Source organism: Ornithodoros turicata, chromosome 5 (genome assembly GCF_037126465.1).
Source record: "Ornithodoros turicata isolate Travis chromosome 5, ASM3712646v1, whole genome shotgun sequence".
In the NCBI taxonomy this organism is placed as follows: Eukaryota; Metazoa; Arthropoda; class Arachnida; order Ixodida; family Argasidae; genus Ornithodoros; species Ornithodoros turicata.
The window spans coordinates 84,135,780-84,158,986 of NC_088205.1; the positions used below are offsets into that span (position 1 = coordinate 84,135,780).

The 23,207-nt window shown below is 44.9% G+C and overlaps 1 protein-coding gene and 1 long non-coding RNA gene across 2 annotated transcripts; one reads left to right on the forward strand and one right to left on the reverse strand.

Moving 5' to 3' along the window:
- Positions 1-499: 499 nt before the first annotated feature.
- LOC135395113 (uncharacterized) lies at positions 500-1,808 on the reverse strand. The gene is made up of 4 exons (XR_010422996.1): positions 966-1,808; positions 804-902; positions 603-747; positions 500-514 (listed from the first exon to the last, which is right to left on the reverse strand). It is a non-coding gene; the product is annotated as an uncharacterized LOC135395113 (long non-coding RNA).
- Positions 1,809-6,142: 4,334 nt separating this feature from the next.
- Positions 6,143-8,091, forward strand: LOC135395112 (uncharacterized). Its single transcript, XM_064626341.1, has 7 exons — positions 6,143-6,201; positions 6,739-6,875; positions 6,929-6,967; positions 7,029-7,082; positions 7,139-7,380; positions 7,431-7,798; positions 7,849-8,091. The coding sequence occupies exons 2-7, from the start codon at positions 6,813-6,815 to the stop codon at positions 8,073-8,075; spliced, it is 993 nt and encodes a 330-aa protein (XP_064482411.1). The 5' UTR covers positions 6,143-6,201; positions 6,739-6,812; the 3' UTR covers positions 8,076-8,091.
- The last annotated feature ends 15,116 nt before the right edge of the window (positions 8,092-23,207 follow it).

The window sequence follows — 23,207 nt, forward strand, 5'->3', positions numbered from 1 at the left end:
AGCACGTAGATGCCCTCATGAAGGGCCTACCATTCTATGCATGAGGGACAGCTCTCAAGAGCAACTATGAAGACGTGATTGACAGAGCTCTTGATATATGGTTAAATACGCCGCATAGAAACCTTTGAGAACGGAGTAGTAGCCACTATGCCTATATTTCGCGTTTGGTTGTGAACGCAAGTCCTACCTTATCATTTGTGTTTGTCGTGTAACTTTGCAATGTACGAAACTGAAAGTAATATCTTGCTTGTGTTCCACCGTAAATAAAGATTGTTGGAAATAAGTGTTGCGAATGTCGTCAGCACACACCCCCAGACAAAAAATTCTGGATAAACCACTGTTCTCAGTGTGGCCTCTTTAACGTCGACCTCATTTCTTTTAGCCAGTCCAATCCTATTATAATAATTTTTTCCAATATTCCAAGCCACAATGTTTTCAGGGACATGTGCTACCCATTTCCCTGCAGAAGACATCATTTCAGGCAATCTTCTAGAAAGCTCTCTTGTGTTTTCCACTACATTATGTTTCATATGAAGGGAGAAAATATTTTTTAAAATAGGCATTCACCTTTTCTGTTCCAAGGGAAAGTTACAAAAACCTACCATCTCTGCTCCGTGCACACGACAGACACTGTTTCTGCATCCAGTCACTATTTATTGGATTGGGTGGTGGAACTCTTTTCGGCTCCATTCACCAAACACACTATGAGCAAATACAGCGTCACGCTGGCTTCATTTGTTCCCTGAGCTGAAAGAGACGATCAAAGTAAAAATCCAGAAGACGTACATTCGTGTTGTACGTACATTCTTCTCCACGCACAATTTGAGCTTGAGGAATTCTCTGATGCAGTCACCTTTCTTTATGTCCTCCTTAGCAATAGCACACTTCCCATACAAGACTGCCTGTTTGAAGGGCAACTTCTTTCAATTGCCAAAGAGCTGAAAGAAGCACCATAAAAGCCATACCTGTTGAGAGCATCTTGCGAAGGCGCTTGGATATGCCAACATGTTCTTTCGTGCTCTTTGAACAGCGTTCATTGCAATGCTCGGAGTTCCGTAGCCGGGCTTTTTTAAACAAACGGAAGTAGACATCAAATAACAGATGATTTTACCAGAAAGATGAGAAAATTACGGATGAAATCAAACAAAAATCAACGTCGTATAACGTACCAAACATACAAAAATTAAATTTTATCGCTCGTTTCTTCGAGGCAATCCGCCATCTTGGCTGAGGACTTTCCCACCACAGTCTCGCTCGACGCCCGCCTAGTGCGTGCTGGGACCCCCCAAGCGTTCACACGGGGCAACTTTTTGCAGCAACTATGAGCAACTTTGGAGTTGCTGTCAGCCGGCAACCTCCAGCAACTCGAGTTGCTCCGAGTTGCTGCGAATCGCTCCCGGACCGAAAACTTGAGAAGTTGCTCGTGCATCGGCCAATCAGAGAGGGAAGCATTGCCACGTGACTCCCGATGGCGTTGTGGATTTCGTTCGTGGGTTCATAGGTTCAAATCCTGGAGGTGCAGCTAAAAAATAACGTTTTCTTTTTTACGAACTTCACGGAAACATATCAGTTGCCACTTCTGGACGGCAATAATGATCTATTTGAGCAATAAAACTGACTGAAAGTTGATAAACAGCAGCTAAAGAAAAGATTCCACCAGTTCGATTCGAACCCACATTGTCCGGTCGCCATAAGGTTGCTTGTGGGTGGAGCTACAGAGTTGCTGCGTGTGAACGCGGACTCGAAATTGCTCAAAAGACGTTGGTTTGAGTTGCTTCGAGTTGCTGGGAAAAGTTGCCCCGTGTGAACGCCGGCTCTTCTCAAGCCCATTTCAACGACCCTACCTTTCGCAAGATGGCAAGTTTCGAACCCGTTAGGCTTAGGGATGTATAGTTCGTTACCGGGACCACTGCGTTTTTGTAAAGAAACAAGATAACTAGGTAAATGATATGTTTTTACCTGAAGCAGGAGCAAATTAGGAACGAAATTAAACAGCAATGACCCTCGTATATTGCGTGAAACGTATAAAAATCAAATTTTATCGCCCGTTTTTTGATGGCGCTCCGCCATCTTGGGTGAGGACCTTCTGACCTAACCCGAGGCACAGTCTCGACGCCCGCACCCCGCACCGCCTACTGCGTGCCTGGGGGGGGGGGGGCGCCGACCCCCCAGACCCCCCCCAATCTGTAGAACCTAACTTGACCCAACCTCACTAAAGTGAGGCGATTTAGCCCAATTCTCTTGCAAGTTTCGAATCCGTTAGGCTTAGCATTCCCGTGTTTCTCCTGTGCTAAAAGTGAATCAGATGGGGTTGTTGAAATGCCTATAAAAAAACTTCTAGTCCACAGAATTTTATAATTCCTACCTTTTTCGATTCAGTATATGAACTTCTTTCACTTCTACGCAATATTTACCTTTCAAACGCTTTCACAAATTTTTAAAAACGAGTGGTCCCGGTAACGATCTACACCCGGTCTACGACCCCTTTCCAGCACCGCATTCAGCTTACTTTTGTAAGCGGTGGGTATCCCACGGAAGATCTTTTCTTTCATTCTAAAGCTGATCATCATCATCATTCTACGCGTTGCCGCTAGACACAAGACTCATGCAAGACGCTATAATATCCCATGGAGGCGCTGCCATGGAGGAAGGAAACAGTGTTTCCTTCCTCCATGCTAGATCCTGAGGGATATTGCCGCCATAGAGTTAATAGTTAATATATGAAGACTCTAGAGAACGTACTTGGCGCGCCTTCAATGGGATTCTCCGATTCACCTATCCCCGAACGTCGCACGGGCGCAGCCATGATGATGATGATGATCTTGTTGGCTGCGCCCTTGATGATCCCATGACCTACTACTATACTCACTGATCTCTATGTATAAAGGCTGGATAGCGGATGGGTGAGGGAATCGCGGGAAAGGGTACGACAACCGGCCGCCATATTGCGGTGCTCAAAAGAGCGATTACAGCCCATAGGAATGCATGTAAGCTGTGACAAGTTTTGCTGTTTGTGAGCGCTTCCCTTGCTGCTTCGCTAAAATTTTGCCACGGATCGCTGCAGAAATCCCTCGTGATTGGGTTCCTTACGTTTTTTGTGTGAAATCCCGTCACATACATGTTATTTCCTGTCTATTTTGCACTAGCGTGAGGTCGTGTCGTTCCAATTTTGCACTTCGAACTTCGATTATGTGATTTGCTGGTTTTGTGTGGTGTTGTATTTGTTGTGTTAGGCTTCCTTTCTCGTCAGTGTGTGCAGCGTGTTGCTTCCCGTGTTTCTCATGTTTCCTTTCTGCTCGGCGGTGCGGAATGCCAAGGAATGTTTGGCACTCTTTGCACAGGAAGTTTAGATATGACTAGTTATGACACGAAATGCCGAACGGCACTAAAGCACTTCCAAAGGACTAGAATGATATGTGATCTAAAGGCTATATGGCGGTAAAAACATATCGACTAGAAATATGTGCACTGGGGAAATAAATGGCGGTAAAGACAGTTCAAAATGACTAGAGGTAGAGTGGATAACTCATAAAAAGGCTAAGTAGCAAGGTCTTGTGGTGAAAGCTCCAACATCAAAGTATCACAAGTCCAGTTGCAACAGCAAGTTTGAAGCAGTCAAGCAGGTAAGTGGGCAGAGTGCATTACTGGTTGTTGAATATGATCAACCTTGACAATTTCTTTCGCAGCTGAGGCCTGGCTGCCACCTTCTCTGTATATTCCTTGGCAAGGTGGTACAGTCCGATACTGCTGTAGCACTGGGAGACTTCTTTGATCAGACGGATCACGTTGTTTTCATTTGGGCTGCATTCAAACATATGTTGTTGCAAACTTAAGCAGCGAGAATAAAGAGTAGACATTCGAGGTTGAAAAATTATTTATTGTCTCTAAGTAAAGTAAGCATGCTGGAACGCACCAAAGAGACATGTGGCTGGTGTGTTTGTATGTCCCACTAATACGAGTTTGTACGTTAGACAACATTTTCATGCAATACTTTTTTCTTTATATGCTTTTGCCCATCTTCGTATTGTCCTATCCAATATGGAGTGGCTTTTACTGCATATGAATGCATAATTCAGGAGTGTTTTCATATATTGGACTAGCTGCAGCTTTAAGGTGCCCTTCATGCAGTACTGATTCCAATCATTAACCATCGCTTGAAACTCTTAACTAGGGAACATGATTCTAGAGGCTAGATTTTCATGCAAATACACACTTTCAACCAGAGTTCGAGGTAACTCGTTACTGTAACTTAGTTCCTTTTCTTGGTAACTATATAACTTAACTCGCTACTTTTGCGCCGTGGTAACTTTCAGAGGAACTCCTTTTTCAGGTAACTTTGCCAAAGTAACTTAAGCTACATTCCAAGTTACTAATTCGCTTTTCACTCACGTCCACTTATTTCCTCGCTTTCTTTACGGTTCTTCGACAGCATTTTATGTCATAAAACATGATGTCCAGTCTATGACAGTATTCTGTTCAGGAAGTAAGAACTGCTGCTATTGAAATGAAGCTGAACCATCGTGTGCCGACAGGGAATAAGATGTAACACGTTAGAATTGTTGGACATAAACGAAAACTCAACCCAAGCAACTCAGGGTCGAACTCAGCTGCACCTGTGTAGTGTTATTTTGTGTCCGAAGTAATTTGGGAGTAACTCGTTCTTTTTTTAAGTAACTCTGTAACGTTTCAAGCTACGTTTCGGGCTGGATAACTTAGTTGTATTTTTCACACGGTAACTTTGTAACGAGTTCCTTTTGACGGGCAACTTCTCGATCTATGCTTTCAACTCTGCATGCTTTTTGTACACTACATAAAGTAAGATACTTTTGCCTCAGTGAATTTGTTGCATATTTTAAATGCATGCAAGTGAATTCCTAGAGGTGCATATTTTGAGCAAGATAAATGAATTTTTCATGCATGTGAGTTCAACCAGCTTTTAGTGCATATAAATCCGGCCTCTACATTTGACGCATGCATTATTACTTTCTGGGGGTGTTCTGGGAAGTCGAACTTGTTGGGCACAGCGTCAGGCCTCAGTCGAACGGTTTGGCCCGTTCTGTCGAAGCATTTGTTTTTAAAATGTTTGCTGCAGACCAGTGATGTCGTCGACGGCGTCCAGTCCTTTCGCCTGACATTTACCGCACACTTTGTTTAAATGTTCTGGGCGGCCGTGAGGGAACCTGCAATGAACAATTTATGCCATCAATTACGGAAGGGATGACAAGGCTAATCCAAGCAAGCAATCGTCGATACCGTGACCAACAAACTGAGCCGTAGATATCACAGCTGACAAGCGCACTTCAACGCCTGCTGCGTGCCGAGACCATACCCGTGAACTGCAGGAAGGCTAGACTATCACAATGACTCTATCCAGATAACGTACGGCTTAGAGTTTAACGCTTAGATCTTGAGATACGATTCACAAAGTGCCGCGCACATGCATCAACAGCAACGTTTTGTCACCCCGCTCGTGGACTAATAAATCACATTTATTTGTAAAACCAAGTCACTTACTTGTGAAATGTCGTCCCCGGTGCCTTGCCAGTGCGGTCAGCACACCCATAACCACAGCAGGCGGGCATGACACCACAAAAATGCTACGCAAAGGCGCATGCACATAATGCAGCTGAGTGGCGGACGGCAATGTTTTGAGCTTCCCAAGATGGCGGCCGGTGACCGTACGGTTGCACCCTCAATCCGCTATCCATGGACATGCGCAATGCTCCCAGCACCGGGGTAGTAGTTCCTGCAATCGCCGCTTGGCTATGGGATTTGGCGCTAGCTCGCACTATTCGTTACCACGTGACTTGTCGAAACCGCGGCGATGTATGGTAGGCTGTGTTGACAACGACGAAGCAGTCTGAGAGAGATAATAGCGCGTGCTTAGCAACAGCCTGTGTATTGTATTCCTGCGTAGCAGACTAAAGGCGGTGGCAAGGGTGATTCCCTCTCCCCAATAACCAATAATGCTATGTGGCGCTTGCAGCGGTCACTAACGTAACTAACCCGTGACCCGTCTCTCCCATAGGGGATCGCCAGCTGTCCAGGTCTCTAGTATAGAGTAGGTCGTGGATGATCCGTTGGTCATGGACAGAGTTAGTGGACGAATTTCTGCCCCCTAACTACAGTGGAGCTGCTTCGTTTGTTGCCGACCCTGTGCAGTCACGTGGGATAACGCGCTATCCGCCCGGAGCAGATACGGTACCATGCAAGGGTGATGATAGATAAGAGTGTGGGTGGAATGGATCCAAATGTATCGCATATCTCCTTGTTCGTCAAGTGGACGTGGGAGGTCGCTCTTTTTTGCGCGACAGAAACATGCTCCGTCCAAGTTTCGGTAGTCCGGGCGCATTTCGGAAGACCCGGGAAAAAACAAATCGTACCAGCCAGAGAGATGAAAACCACCTGGATTGTTTTCTAATGGCAGCGCCTACAGCTTCACAATTGATATGTTCGTTGTAATCCTCGTAATTAGAAAGTTAAAAAATTAATTTCCACTAATTAATTTGTTAATTGCGGTACAAAAATACTCTGAAACACTTTGGGCTACTAGTAATACTATGCAGTTGGTTTCGTTGTGGTGATGCAATCAGCCGTTTAAGGTGGGGTTCGAGTTAAACTAAACACCGCACCGAAAAGGGGGCTAAAGAAAAAACGGAGTGCTCTCACAAATGGAACCAACTGTACGTGCTTTGCAGTTGTGTGGTCTATCCAAAAATATATTTTTCATCGCCCCAGATTGTCACAGTCATGTCATAGTCTTGTGGGAAGAAGAAGAATGGCCATTCTCTGTGCTGAAGGAGAAGAAGAAGATGTTCCTCCTAGCCCTGCTTTTGCTTCTAGAAGGATGCTGTTCTACGAAAGCCTTTCAAGAGGTAATGTAAACGTTGTTGCCGTTCCAAGTAATTGACGATGAATTTTCGTCCAGGAGCCTATGCAGTCTGTCAAACAGGTTGCTCAACAACAGGTGAGCATGGAAAATGTCCAGTCATGTGGAGTCATTTATATGGTCTGCTTTGGTGGTCCAGGCCCGTCGGATTTTCGTTATTCATGACACTGAGAGAAGGGCCAATTCGGAGAAGGTTAGTAGTGACTGGGTGATCTGCTGTAATGCTGATGTATGATCTGCTCTGCGCAGGTAATAGGTGAAGATCATCCCATGGAACTGGGGAAAGTGAAAATCCGACCAGCGCATGTGGTCCTTTCCGCAAACGACACACTCCAACTGGAGTGTTTCGTGGCCTACAATACGCATGCATCAGTTTCTTGGACTCTTAATGATCGCGTCCTGTTGGAGGTAGATGAGGCCAAGGTGCAAACAATAAACTACAAGGGTGTCAAGATTATGATATCATCTATATCTATTCGCAATGTACTCAAGTAAGACTCGAAAATATACTCGTCTCGCCTTTAATTCCAAAGTATTGCAGGCTTCCGACCTTCAAGGAAATCTATGTCTTCAAGTGCATCTACCTTTTCGACGACGCAATGCAAACGGCCCAGAGCGTTGTTCATGCCCGGGTCACTGATGATTGTCAGTCAGACCAAGACTGTGCTCCTCGCAATGGGCGATGCGTTAACTCCCGCTGTACCTGTTCTAATCCCCAGTTCCCAGTGAAGTTACAGTCTGTACACACCACTTGTCGCGTGGAGTCTTTTCTAGAAACGGAATGTCTGTACGACGAGCAGTGCGAGAATGTAGAACCGAAAAGTGAGTGCACAGTGCATCATTGGTGTGCATGTTTGCACGGTTATGCTAGAGATGCCTGGAGCAACTGTCTTCCGAAAGCTAATTCTGGTAGGTATACGCGTAACCCAGTCGCCTTTTAAATATATCTATTTTTTCAGGGCTTCGCTCCCGTTGTAACTCTGATCGTGACTGTATAGAGCACGGAGCATCTTGCGTCCTTAGCCACTGCTCCTGTCTCGGTGAAACTCAAGAAAAGAACGGCATTTGCGTGAAATCTGCGCAAGACACATTTGCAACAAGTATTGTGGCTCGTGTCTCTCAGAGCAAAGGATTCTCATCAAGGGGCGCTTTATCCCTTATCTTTCTTCTCCTGTTGGTTCATTAAAGTGGTATGGCATGAACGACGAGAGTCAAATCGATCATCAATTTTAGAACACGACCATCTCTATAATATTATAGAGATGGTCGTGTTTTAGAACGGGACGTTGTGACGAGAGCATTTTCGCTCACCAACATGTGAGAGACATTCAATCATTGTCTTGGCCTAGGATGTGGCACCCTTTCAAATATCTCCTGCTACTGGCTGAAAACAAATGCACGTGCGCCGCGGCTTTGTTTTCGTCACTTTCGTTCCAGCGTGGGTTCACTTTTTGAAACCCTCTGTCTGCTTCTTCAAGCGCTGATGTATGCGCAACATGACCCTGCCGTGCCATTCCATACCAGGCCAATAAGTCACTGTTTTGAAGATTCTTGCGCTTGCTGAGTGCATTCTGCATTAAAGCTGTTTGTGTTCTCTCCTCCTTTCCCTGCATTTTTTATCTTAGGTTTGGAGCCCTGTTTCTGCTTCTGTTTCTCCAAGCGTTTGATGTATGCAACATGACCCCGCTGTGCCATTCCATACCAGACCAATAAGTCACTGTTTTGAAGATTCTTGCGCTTGCTGAGTGCATTCTGCATTAAAGCTGTTTGTGTTCTCTCCTCCTTTCCCTGCATTTTTTTATCTTAGGTTTGGAGCCCTGTTTCTGCTTCTGTTTCTCCAAGCGTTTGATGTATGCAACATGACCCCGCTGTGCCATTCCATACCAGACCAATAAGTCACTGTTTTGAAGATTCTTGCGCTTGCTGAGTGCATTCTGCATTAAAACTGTTTGTGTTCTCTCCTCCTTTCCCTGCATTTTTTATCTTAGGTTTGGAGCCCTGTTTCTGCTTGTGTTTCTCCAAGCATTTGATGTATGCAACATGACCCCGCTGTGCCATTCCATACCAGACCAATAAGTCACTGTTTTGAAGATTCTTGCGCTTGCTGAGTGCATTCTGCATTAAAGCTGTTTGTGTTCTCTCCTCCTTTCCCTGCATTTTTTTATCTTAGGTTTGGAGCCCTGTTTCTGCTTGTGTTTCTCCAAGCATTTGATGTATGCAACATGACCCCGCTGTGCCATTCCATACCAGACCAATAAGTCACTGTTTTGAAGATTCTTGCGCTTGCTGAGTGCATTCTGCATTAAAACTGTTTGTGTTCTCTCCTCCTTTCCCTGCATTTTTTATCTTAGGTTTGGAGCCCTGTTTCTGCTTGTGTTTCTCCAAGCATTTGATGTATGCAACATGACCCCGCTGTGCCATTCCATACCAGACCAATAAGTCACTGTTTTGAAGATTCTTGCGCTTGCTGAGTGCATTCTGCATTAAAACTGTTTGTGTTCTCTCCTCCTTTCCCTGCATTTTTTATCTTAGGTTTGGAGCCCTGTTTCTGCTTGTGTTTCTCCAAGCATTTGATGTATGCAACATGACCCCGCTGTGCCATTCCATACCAGACCAATAAGTCACTGTTTTGAAGATTCTTGCGCTTGCTGAGTGCATTCTGCATTAAAGCTGTTTGTGTTCTCTCCTCCTTTCCCTGCACTTTTTATCTTAGGTTTGGAGCCCTGTTTCTACTTCTGTTTCTCCAAGCGTTTGATGTATGCAACATGACCCCGCTGTGCCATTCCATACCAGACCAATAAGTCACTGTTTTGAAGATTCTTGCGCTTGCTGAGTGCATTCTGCATTAATGCTGTTTGTGTTCTCTCATCGTTTCCCTGCATTTTTTATCTTAGGTTTGGAGCCCCGTTTCTGCTTCTGTTTCTCCAAGCGTTTGATGTATGCAACATGACCCCGCTGTGCCATTCCATACCAGACCAATAAGTCACTGTTTTGAAGATTCTTGCGCTTGCTGAGTGCATTCTGCATTATAGCTGTTTGTGTTCTCTCCTCCGTTCCCTGCATTTTTATCTTAGGTTTGGAGCCCCGTTTCTGCTTCTGTTTCTCCAAGCGTTTGATGTATGCAACATGACCCGCTGTGCCATTCCATACCAGACCAATAAGTCACTGTTTTGAAGATTCTTGCGCTTGCTGAGTGCATTCTGCATTATAGCTGTTTGTGTTCTCTCCTCCGTTCCCTGCATTTTTATCTTAGGTTTGGAGCCCCGTTTCTGCTTCTGTTTCTCCAAGCGTTTGATGTATGCAACATGACCCCGCTGTGCCATTCCATACCAGACCAATAAGTCACTGTTTTGAAGATTCTTGCGCTTGCTGAGTGCATTCTGCATTAAAGCCGTTTGTGTTCTCTCCTCCTTTCCCTGCATTTTTTATCTTAGGTTTGGAGCCCTGTTTCTGCTTCTGTTTCTCCACGCGTTTGATATATGCAACATGACCCAGCCGTGCCATTCCATACCAGACCAATAAGTCACTGTTTTGAAGGTTTTTGCACTTACTGAGTGCATTCTGCATTAAAGGGGTTTCTGTTATCGCCCCTTTTCCGTACATTTTTTATCTTAGGTGTGGAGCCCTGTTTCTGCTTCTCCAAGCGTTTGGTGTATGCAACATGACCCCGCCGTGCCATTCCATACCAGACTAATAAGTCACTGTTTTGCAGGTTTTTGCACTTACTGAGTGCATTCTGCATTAAAGGGGTTTCTGTTATCGCCCCTTTTCCGTACATTTTTTATCTTAGGTGTGGAGCCCTGTTTCTGCTTCTCCAAGCGTTTGGTGTATGCAACATGACCCCGCCGTGCCATTCCATACCAGACTAATAAGTCACTGTTTTGCAGGTTTTTGCACTTACTGAGTACATTCTGTATTAAAAGGGTTTCTGTTATCGCCCCTTTTCCGTACATTTTTTATCTTAGGTGTGGAGCCCTGTTTCTGCTTCTCCAAGCGTTTGGTGTATGCAACATGACCCCGCCGTGCCATTCCATACCAGACTAATAAGTCACTGTTTTGCAGGTTTTTGCACTTACTGAGTGCATTCTGTATTAAAAGGGTTTCTGTTATCGCCCCTTTTCCGTACATTTTTTATCTTAGGTGTGGAGCCCTGTTTCTGCTTCTCCAAGCGTTTGGTGTATGCAACATGACCCCGCCGTGCCATTCCATACCAGACTAATAAGTCACTGTTTTGCAGGTTTTTGCACTTACTGAGTGCATTCTGCATTAAAGGGGTTTCTGTTATCGCCCCTTTTCCGTACATTTTTTATCTTAGGTGTGGAGCCCTGTTTCTGCTTCTCCAAGCGTTTGGTGTATGCAACATGACCCCGCCGTGCCATTCCATACCAGACCAATAAGTCACTGTTTTGAAGGTTTTTGCACTTACTGAGTGCATTCTGCATTAAAGGGGTTTCTGTTATCGCCCCTTTTCCGTACATTTTTTATCTTAGGTGTTGAGCCCTGTTTCTGCTTCTCCAAGCGTTTGGTGTATGCAACATGACCCCGCCGTGCCATTCCATACCAGACTAATAAGTCACTGTTTTGCAGGTTTTTGCACTTACTGAGTGCATTCTGCATTAAAGGGGTTTCTGTTATCGCCCCTTTTCCGTACATTTTTTATCTTAGGTGTGGAGCCCTGTTTCTGCTTCTCCAAGCGTTTGGTGTATGCAACATGACCCCGCCGTGCCATTCCATACCAGACCAATAAGTCACTGTTTTGAAGGTTTTTGCACTTACTGAGTGCATTCTGCATTAAAGGGGTTTCTGTTATCGCCCCTTTTCCGTACATTTTTTATCTTAGGTGTTGAGCCCTGTTTCTGCTTCTCCAAGCGTTTGGTGTATGCAACATGACCCCGCCGTGCCATTCCATACCAGACCAATAAGTCACTGTTTTGAAAGTTTTTGCACTTACTGAGTGCATTCTGCATTAAAGGGGTTTCTGTTATCGCCCCTTTTCCGTACATTTTTTTTCTTAGGTGTGGAGCCCTGTTTCTGCTTCTCCAAGCGTTTGGTGTATGCAACATGACCCCGCCGTGCCATTCCATACCAGACTAATAAGTCACTGTTTTGCAGGTTTTTGCACCTACTGAGTGCATTCTGCATTAAAGGGGTTTCTGTTATCGCCCCTTTTCCGTACATTTTTTATCTTAGGTGTGGAGCCCTGTTTCTGCTTCTCCAAGCGTTTGGTGTATGCAACATGACCCCGCCGTGCCATTCCATACCAGACCAATAAGTCACTGTTTTGAAGGTTTTTGCACTTACTGAGTGCATTCTGCATTAAAGGGGTTTCTGTTATCGCCCCTTTTCCGTACATTTTTTATCTTAGGTGTGGAGCCCTGTTTCTGCTTCTCTAAGCGTTTGGTGTATGCAACATGACCCCGCCGTGCCATTCCATACCAGACCAATAAGTCACTGTTTTGAAGGTTTTTGCACTTACTGAGTGCATTCTGCATTAAAGGGGTTTCTGTTATCGCCCCTTTTCCGTACATTTTTTATCTTAGGTGTTGAGCCCTGTTTCTGCTTCTCCAAGCGTTTGGTGTATGCAACATGACCCCGCCGTGCCATTCCATACCAGACCAATAAGTCACTGTTTTGAAGGTTTTTGCACTTACTGAGTGCATTCTGTATTAAAAGGGTTTCTGTTATCGCCCCTTTTCCGTACATTTTTTATCTTAGGTGTGGAGCCCTGTTTCTGCTTCTCCAAGCGTTTGGTGTATGCAACATGACCCCGCCGTGCCATTCCATACCAGACTAATAAGTCACTGTTTTGCAGGTTTTTGCACTTACTGAGTGCATTCTGCATTAAAGGGGTTTCTGTTATCGCCCCTTTTCCGTACATTTTTTATCTTAGGTGTGGAGCCCTGTTTCTGCTTCTCCAAGCGTTTGGTGTATGCAACATGACCCCGCCGTGCCATTCCATACCAGACCAATAAGTCACTGTTTTGAAGGTTTTTGCACTTACTGAGTGCATTCTGCATTAAAGGGGTTTCTGTTATCGCCCCTTTTCCGTACATTTTTTATCTTAGGTGTTGAGCCCTGTTTCTGCTTCTCCAAGCGTTTGGTGTATGCAACATGACCCCGCCGTGCCATTCCATACCAGACTAATAAGTCACTGTTTTGCAGGTTTTTGCACTTACTGAGTGCATTCTGTATTAAAAGGATTTCTGTTATCGCCCCTTTTCCGTACATTTTTTATCTTAGGTGTGGAGCCCTGTTTCTGCTTCTCCAAGCGTTTGGTGTATGCAACATGACCCCGCCGTGCCATTCCATACCAGACTAATAAGTCACTGTTTTGCAGGTTTTTGCACTTACTGAGTGCATTCTGTATTAAAAGGGTTTCTGTTATCGCCCCTTTTCCGTACATTTTTTATCTTAGGTGTGGAGCCCTGTTTCTGCTTCTCCAAGCGTTTGGTGTATGCAACATGACCCCGCCGTGCCATTCCATACCAGACTAATAAGTCACTGTTTTGCAGGTTTTTGCACTTACTGAGTGCATTCTGCATTAAAGGGGTTTCTGTTATCGCCCCTTTTCCGTACATTTTTTATCTTAGGTGTGGAGCCCTGTTTCTGCTTCTCCAAGCGTTTGGTGTATGCAACATGACCCCGCCGTGCCATTCCATACCAGACTAATAAGTCACTGTTTTGCAGGTTTTTGCACTTACTGAGTGCATTCTGCATTAAAGGGGTTTCTGTTATCGCCCCTTTTCCGTACATTTTTTATCTTAGGTGTGGAGCCCTGTTTCTGCTTCTCCAAGCGTTTGGTGTATGCAACATGACCCCGCCGTGCCATTCCATACCAGACCAATAAGTCACTGTTTTGAAGGTTTTTGCACTTACTGAGTGCATTCTGCATTAAAGGGGTTTCTGTTATCGCCCCTTTTCCGTACATTTTTTATCTTAGGTGTTGAGCCCTGTTTCTGCTTCTCCAAGCGTTTGGTGTATGCAACATGACCCCGCCGTGCCATTCCATACCAGACTAATAAGTCACTGTTTTGCAGGTTTTTGCACTTACTGAGTGCATTCTGCATTAAAGGGGTTTCTGTTATCGCCCCTTTTCCGTACATTTTTTATCTTAGGTGTGGAGCCCTGTTTCTGCTTCTCCAAGCGTTTGGTGTATGCAACATGACCCCGCCGTGCCATTCCATACCAGACCAATAAGTCACTGTTTTGAAGGTTTTTGCACTTACTGAGTGCATTCTGCATTAAAGGGGTTTCTGTTATCGCCCCTTTTCCGTACATTTTTTATCTTAGGTGTTGAGCCCTGTTTCTGCTTCTCCAAGCGTTTGGTGTATGCAACATGACCCCGCCGTGCCATTCCATACCAGACCAATAAGTCACTGTTTTGAAAGTTTTTGCACTTACTGAGTGCATTCTGCATTAAAGGGGTTTCTGTTATCGCCCCTTTTCCGTACATTTTTTTTCTTAGGTGTGGAGCCCTGTTTCTGCTTCTCCAAGCGTTTGGTGTATGCAACATGACCCCGCCGTGCCATTCCATACCAGACTAATAAGTCACTGTTTTGCAGGTTTTTGCACCTACTGAGTGCATTCTGCATTAAAGGGGTTTCTGTTATCGCCCCTTTTCCGTACATTTTTTATCTTAGGTGTGGAGCCCTGTTTCTGCTTCTCCAAGCGTTTGGTGTATGCAACATGACCCCGCCGTGCCATTCCATACCAGACCAATAAGTCACTGTTTTGAAGGTTTTTGCACTTACTGAGTGCATTCTGCATTAAAGGGGTTTCTGTTATCGCCCCTTTTCCGTACATTTTTTATCTTAGGTGTGGAGCCCTGTTTCTGCTTCTCTAAGCGTTTGGTGTATGCAACATGACCCCGCCGTGCCATTCCATACCAGACCAATAAGTCACTGTTTTGAAGGTTTTTGCACTTACTGAGTGCATTCTGCATTAAAGGGGTTTCTGTTATCGCCCCTTTTCCGTACATTTTTTATCTTAGGTGTTGAGCCCTGTTTCTGCTTCTCCAAGCGTTTGGTGTATGCAACATGACCCCGCCGTGCCATTCCATACCAGACCAATAAGTCACTGTTTTGAAGGTTTTTGCACTTACTGAGTGCATTCTGTATTAAAAGGGTTTCTGTTATCGCCCCTTTTCCGTACATTTTTTATCTTAGGTGTGGAGCCCTGTTTCTGCTTCTCCAAGCGTTTGGTGTATGCAACATGACCCCGCCGTGCCATTCCATACCAGACTAATAAGTCACTGTTTTGCAGGTTTTTGCACTTACTGAGTGCATTCTGCATTAAAGGGGTTTCTGTTATCGCCCCTTTTCCGTACATTTTTTATCTTAGGTGTGGAGCCCTGTTTCTGCTTCTCCAAGCGTTTGGTGTATGCAACATGACCCCGCCGTGCCATTCCATACCAGACCAATAAGTCACTGTTTTGAAGGTTTTTGCACTTACTGAGTGCATTCTGCATTAAAGGGGTTTCTGTTATCGCCCCTTTTCCGTACATTTTTTATCTTAGGTGTTGAGCCCTGTTTCTGCTTCTCCAAGCGTTTGGTGTATGCAACATGACCCCGCCGTGCCATTCCATACCAGACTAATAAGTCACTGTTTTGCAGGTTTTTGCACTTACTGAGTGCATTCTGTATTAAAAGGATTTCTGTTATCGCCCCTTTTCCGTACATTTTTTATCTTAGGTGTGGAGCCCTGTTTCTGCTTCTCCAAGCGTTTGGTGTATGCAACATGACCCCGCCGTGCCATTCCATACCAGACTAATAAGTCACTGTTTTGCAGGTTTTTGCACTTACTGAGTGCATTCTGTATTAAAAGGGTTTCTGTTATCGCCCCTTTTCCGTACATTTTTTATCTTAGGTGTGGAGCCCTGTTTCTGCTTCTCCAAGCGTTTGGTGTATGCAACATGACCCCGCCGTGCCATTCCATACCAGACTAATAAGTCACTGTTTTGCAGGTTTTTGCACTTACTGAGTGCATTCTGCATTAAAGGGGTTTCTGTTATCGCCCGTTTTCCGTACATTTTTTATCTTAGGTGTGGAGCCCTGTTTCTGCTTCTCCAAGCGTTTGGTGTATGCAACATGACCCCGCCGTGCCATTCCATACCAGACCAATAAGTCACTGTTTTGAAGGTTTTTGCACTTACTGAGTGCATTCTGCATTAAAGGGGTTTCTGTTATCGCCCCTTTTCCGTACATTTTTTATCTTAGGTGTTGAGCCCTGTTTCTGCTTCTCCAAGCGTTTGGTGTATGCAACATGACCCCGCCGTGCCATTCCATACCAGACTAATAAGTCACTGTTTTGCAGGTTTTTGCACTTACTGAGTGCATTCTGCATTAAAGGGGTTTCTGTTATCGCCCCTTTTCCGTACATTTTTTATCTTAGGTGTGGAGCCCTGTTTCTGCTTCTCCAAGCGTTTGGTGTATGCAACATGACCCCGCCGTGCCATTCCATACCAGACCAATAAGTCACTGTTTTGAAGGTTTTTGCACTTACTGAGTGCATTCTGCATTAAAGGGGTTTCTGTTATCGCCCCTTTTCCGTACATTTTTTATCTTAGGTGTGGAGCCCTGTTTCTGCTTCTCTAAGCGTTTGGTGTATGCAACATATACCCGCCGTGCCAATCCATATCTGACCAATAAGTCACTGTTTTGAAGGTTTTTGCACTTACTGAGTGCATTCTGCATTAAAGGGGTTTCTGTTATCGCCCCTTTTCCGTACATTTTTTATCTTAGGTGTAGAGCCCTGTTTCTGCTTCTCCAAGCGTTTGGTGTATGCAACATGACCCCGCCGTGCCATTCCATACCAGACCAATAAGTCACTGTTTTGCAGGTTTTTGCACTTACTGAGTGCATTCTGCATTAAAGGGGTTTCTGTTATCGCCCCTTTTCCATACATTTTTTATCTTAGGTGTTGAGCCCTGTTTCTGCTTCTCCAAGCGTTTGGTGTATGCAACATGACCCCGCCGTGCCATTCCATACCAGACTAATAAGTCACTGTTTTGCAGGTTTTTGCACTTACTGAGTGCATTCTGTATTAAAAGGGTTTCTGTTATCGCCCCTTTTCCGTATATTTTTTATCTTAGGTGTGGAGCCCTGTTTCTGCTTCTCCAAGCGTTTGGTGTATGCAACATGACCCCGCCGTGCCATTCCATACCAGACCAATAAGTCACTGTTTTGAAGGTTTTTGCACTTACTGAGTGCATTCTGCATTAAAGGGGTTTCTGTTATCGCCCCTTTTCCGTACATTTTTTATCTTAGGTGTGGAGCCCTGTTTCTGCTTCTCCAAGCGTTTGGTGTATGCAACATGACCCCGCCGTGCCATTCCATACCAGACCAATAAGTCACTGTTTTGAAGGTTTTTGCACTTACTGAGTGCATTCTGCATTAAAGGGGTTTCTGTTATCGCCCCTTTTCCGTACATTTTTTATCTTAGGTGTGGAGCCCTGTTTCTGCTTCTCCAAGCGTTTGGTGTATGCAACATGACCCCGCCGTGCCATTCCATACCAGACCAATAAGTCACTGTTTTGAAGGTTTTTGCACTTACTGAGTGCATTCTGCATTAAAGGGGTTTCTGTTATCGCCCCTTTTCCGTACATTTTTTATCTTAGGTGTTGAGCCCTGTTTCTGCTTCTCCAAGCGTTTGGTGTATGCAACATGACCCCGCCGTGCCATTCCATACCAGACCAATAAGTCACTGTTTTGAAGGTTTTTGCACTTACTGAGTGCATTCTGCATTAAAGGGGTTTCTGTTATCGCCCCTTTTCCGTACATTTTTTATCTTAGGTGTGGAGCCCTGTTTCTGCTTCTCCAAGCGTTTGGTGTATGCAACATGACCCCGCCGTGCCATTCCATACCAGACCAATAAGTCACTGTTTTGAAGGTTTTTGCACTTACTGAGTGCATTCTGCATTAAAGGGGTTTCTGTTATCGCCCCTTTTCCGTACATTTTTTATCTTAGGTGTTGAGCCCTGTTTCTGCTTCTCCAAGCGTTTGGTGTATGCAACATGACCCCGCCGTGCCATTCCATACCAGACCAATAAGTCACTGTTTTGAAGGTTTTTGCACTTACTGAGTGCATTCTGTATTAAAAGGGTTTCTGTTATCGCCCCTTTTCCGTACATTTTTTATCTCAGGTGTGGAGCCCTGTTTCTGCTTCTCCAAGCGTTTGGTGTATGCAACATGACCCCGCCGTGCCATTCCATACCAGACTAATAAGTCACTGTTTTGCAGGTTTTTGCACTTACTGAGTGCATTCTGCATTAAAGGGGTTTCTGTTATCGCCCCTTTTCCGTACATTTTTATCTTAGGTGTGGAGCCCTGTTTCTGCTTCTCCAAGCGTTTGGTGTATGCAACATGACCCCGCCGTGCCATTCCATACCAGACCAATAAGTCACTGTTTTGAAGGTTTTTGCACTTACTGAGTGCATTCTGCATTAAAGGGGTTTCTGTTATCGCCCCTTTTCCGTACATTTTTTATCTTAGGTGTTGAGCCCTGTTTCTGCTTCTCCAAGCGTTTGGTGTATGCAACATGACCCCGCCGTGCCATTCCATACCAGACTAATAAGTCACTGTTTTGCAGGTTTTTGCACTTACTGAGTGCATTCTGTATTAAAAGGGTTTCTGTTATCGCCCCTTTTCTGTACATTTTTTATCTTAGGCGTGGAGCCCTGTTTCTGCTTCTCCAAGCGTTTGGTGTATGCAACATGACCCCGCCGTGCCATTCCATACCAGACTAATAAGTCCCTGTTTTGCAGGTTTTTGCACTTACTGAGTGCATTCTGTATTAAAAGGGTTTCTGTTATCGCCCCTTTTCCGTACATTTTTTATCTTAGGTGTGGAGCCCTGTTTCTGCTTCTCCAAGCGTTTGGTGTATGCAACATGACCCCGCCGTGCCATTCCATACCAGACTAATAAGTCACTGTTTTGCAGGTTTTTGCACTTACTGAGTGCATTCTGCATTAAAGGGGTTTCTGTTATCGCCCCTTTTCCGTACATTTTTTATCTTAGGTGTGGAGCCCTGTTTCTGCTTCTCCAAGCGTTTGGTGTATGCAACATGACCCCGCCGTGCCATTCCATACCAGACCAATAAGTCACTGTTTTGCAGGTTTTTGCACTTACTGAGTGCATTCTGTATTAAAAGGGTTTCTGTTATCGCCCCTTTTCCGTACATTTTTTATCTTAGGTGTGGAGCCCTGTTTCTGCTTCTCCAAGCGTTTGGTGTATGCAACATGACCCCGCCGTGCCATTCCATACCAGACTAATAAGTCACTGTTTTGCAGGTTTTTTCACTTACTGAGTGCATTCTGCATTAAAGGGGTTTCTGTTATCGCCCCTTTTCCGTACATTTTTTATCTTAGGTGTGGAGCCCTGTTTCTGCTTCTCCAAGCGTTTGGTGTATGCAACATGACCCCGCCGTGCCATTCCATACCAGACCAATAAGTCACTGTTTTGAAGGTTTTTGCACTTACTGAGTGCATTCTGCATTAAAGGGGTTTCTGTTATCGCCCCTTTTCCGTACATTTTTTATCTTAGGTGTTGAGCCCTGTTTCTGCTTCTCCAAGCGTTTGGTGTATGCAACATGACCCCGCCGTGCCATTCCATACCAGACTAATAAGTCACTGTTTTGCAGGTTTTTGCACTTACTGAGTGCATTCTGCATTAAAGGGGTTTCTGTTATCGCCCCTTTTCCGTACATTTTTTATCTTAGGTGTGAAGCCCTGTTTCTGCTTCTCCAAGCGTTTGGTGTATGCAACATGACCCCGCCGTGCCATTCCATACCAGACCAATAAGTCACTGTTTTGAAGGTATTTGCACTTACTGAGTGCATTCTGCATTAAAGGGGTTTCTGTTATCGCCCCTTTTCCGTACATTTTTTATCTTAGGTGTGGAGCCTTGTTTCTGCTTCTCTAAGCGTTTGGTGTATGCAACATATACCCGCCGTGCCAATCCATATCTGACCAATAAGTCACTGTTTTGAAGGTTTTTGCACTTACTGAGTGCATTCTGCATTAAAGGGGTTTCTGTTATCGCCCCTTTTCCGTACATTTTTTATCTTAGGTGTTGAGCCCTGTTTCTGCTTCTCCAAGCGTTTGGTGTATGCAACATGACCCCGCCGTGCCATTCCATACCAGACCAATAAGTCACTGTTTTGAAGGTTTTTGCACTTACTGAGTGCATTCTGCATTAAAGGGGTTTCTGTTATCGCCCCTTTTCCGTACATTTTTTATCTTAGGTGTGGAGCCCTGTTTCTGCTTCTCCAAGCGTTTGGTGTATGCAACATGACCCCGCCGTGCCATTCCATACCAGACCAATAAGTCACTGTTTTGAAGGTGTTTGCACTTACTGAGTGCATTCTGCATTAAAGGGGTTTCTGTTATCGCCCCTTTTCCGTACATTTTTTATCTTAGGTGTTGAGCCCTGTTTCTGCTTCTCCAAGCGTTTGGTGTATGCAACATGACCCCGCCGTGCCATTCCATACCAGACCAATAAGTCACTGTTTTGAAGGTTTTTGCACTTACTGAGTGCATTCTGCATTAAAGGGGTTTCTGTTATCGCCCCTTTTCCGTACATTTTTTATCTTAGGTGTTGAGCCCTGTTTCTGCTTCTCCAAGCGTTTGGTGTATGCAACATGACCCCGCCGTGCCATTCCATACCAGACCAATAAGTCACTGTTTTGAAGGTGTTTGCACTTACTGAGTGCATTCTGCATTAAAGGGGTTTCTGTTATCGCCCCTTTTCCGTACATTTTTTATCTTAGGTGTTGAGCCCTGTTTCTGCTTCTCCAAGCGTTTGGTGTATGCAACATGACCCCGCCGTGCCATTCCATACCAGACCAATAAGTCACTGTTTTGAAGGTGTTTGCACTTACTGAGTGCATTCTGCATTAAAGGGGTTTCTGTTATCGCCCCTTTTCCGTACATTTTTTATCTTAGGTGTGGAGCCCTGTTTCTGCTTCTCCAAGCGTTTGGTGTATGCAACATGACCCCGCCGTGCCATTCCATACCAGACCAATAAGTCACTGTTTTGAAGGTTTTTGCACTTACTGAGTGCATTCTGCATTAAAGGGGTTTCTGTTATCGCCCCTTTTCCGTACATTTTTTATCTTAGGTGTGGAGCCCTGTTTCTGCTTCTCCAAGCGTTTGGTGTATGCAACATGACCCCGCCGTGCCATTCCATACCAGACCAATAAGTCACTGTTTTGAAGGTTTTTGCACTTACTGAGTGCATTCTGCATTAAAGGGGTTTCTGTTATCGCCCCTTTTCCGTACATTTTTTATCTTAGGTGTGGAGCCCTGTTTCTGCTTCTCCAAGCGTTTGGTGTATGCAACATGACCCCGCCGTGCCATTCCATACCAGACTAATAAGTCACTGTTTTGCAGGTTTTTGCACTTACTGAGTGCATTCTGCATTAAAGGGGTTTCTGTTATCGCCCCTTTTCCGTACATTTTTTATCTTAGGTGTGGAGCCCTGTTTCTGCTTCTCCAAGCGTTTGGTGTATGCAACATGACCCCGCCGTGCCATTCCATACCAGACCAATAAGTCACTGTTTTGAAGGTTTTTGCACTTACTGAGTGCATTCTGCATTAAAGGGGTTTCTGTTATCGCCCCTTTTCCGTACATTTTTTATCTTAGGTGTGGAGCCCTGTTTCTGCTTCTCCAAGCGTTTGGTGTATGCAACATGACCCCGCCGTGCCATTCCATACCAGACCAATAAGTCACTGTTTTGAAGGTGTTTGCACTTACTGAGTGCATTCTGCATTAAAGGGGTTTCTGTTATCGCCCCTTTTCCGTACATTTTTTATCTTAGGTGTGGAGCCCTGTTTCTGCTTCTCCAAGCGTTTGGTGTATGCAACATGACCCCGCCGTGCCATTCCATACCAGACCAATAAGTCACTGTTTTGAAGGTTTTTGCACTTACTGAGTGCATTCTGCATTAAAGGGGTTTCTGTTATCGCCCCTTTTCCGTACATTTTTTATCTTAGGTGTTGAGCCCTGTTTCTGCTTCTCCAAGCGTTTGGTGTATGCAACATGACCCCGCCGTGCCATTCCATACCAGACCAATAAGTCACTGTTTTGAAGGTTTTTGCACTTACTGAGTGCATTCTGCATTAAAGGGGTTTCTGTTATCGCCCCTTTTCCGTACATTTTTTATCTTAGGTGTGGAGCCCTGTTTCTGCTTCTCCAAGCGTTTGGTGTATGCAACATGACCCCGCCGTGCCATTCCATACCAGACTAATAAGTCACTGTTTTGCAGGTTTTTGCACTTACTGAGTGCATTCTGCATTAAAGGGGTTTCTGTTATCGCCCCTTTTCCGTACATTTTTTATCTTAGGTGTGGAGCCCTGTTTCTGCTTCTCCAAGCGTTTGGTGTATGCAACATGACCCCGCCGTGCCATCCATACCAGACCAATAAGTCACTGTTTGAAGGTTTTTGCACTTACTGAGTGCATTCTGCATTAAAGGGGTTTCTGTTATCGCCCCTTTTCCGTACATTTTTTATCTTAGGTGTTGAGCCCTGTTTCTGCTTCTCCAAGCGTTTGGTGTATGCAACATGACCCCGCCGTGCCATTCCATACCAGACCAATAAGTCACTGTTTTGAAGGTGTTTGCACTTACTGAGTGCATTCTGCATTAAAGGGGTTTCTGTTATCGCCCCTTTTCCGTACATTTTTTATCTTAGGTGTGGAGCCCCTGTTTCTGCTTCTCCAAGCGTTTGGTGTATGCAACATGACCCCGCCGTGCCATTCCATACCAGACCAATAAGTCACTGTTTTGAAGGTTTTTGCACTTACTGAGTGCATTCTGCATTAAAGGGGTTTCTGTTATCGCCCCTTTTCCGTACATTTTTTATCTTAGGTGTGGAGCCCTGTTTCTGCTTCTCCAAGCGTTTGGTGTATGCAACATGACCCCGCCGTGCCATTCCATACCAGACCAATAAGTCACTGTTTTGAAGGTTTTTGCACTTACTGAGTGCATTCTGCATTAAAGGGGTTTCTGTTATCGCCCCTTTTCCGTACATTTTTTATCTTAGGTGTGGAGCCCTGTTTCTGCTTCTCCAAGCGTTTGGTGTATGCAACATGACCCCGCCGTGCCATTCCATACCAGACTAATAAGTCACTGTTTTGCAGGTTTTTGCACTTACTGAGTGCATTCTGCATTAAAGGGGTTTCTGTTATCGCCCCTTTTCCGTACATTTTTTATCTTAGGTGTGGAGCCCTGTTTCTGCTTCTCCAAGCGTTTGGTGTATGCAACATGACCCCGCCGTGCCATTCCATACCAGACCAATAAGTCACTGTTTTGAAGGTTTTTGC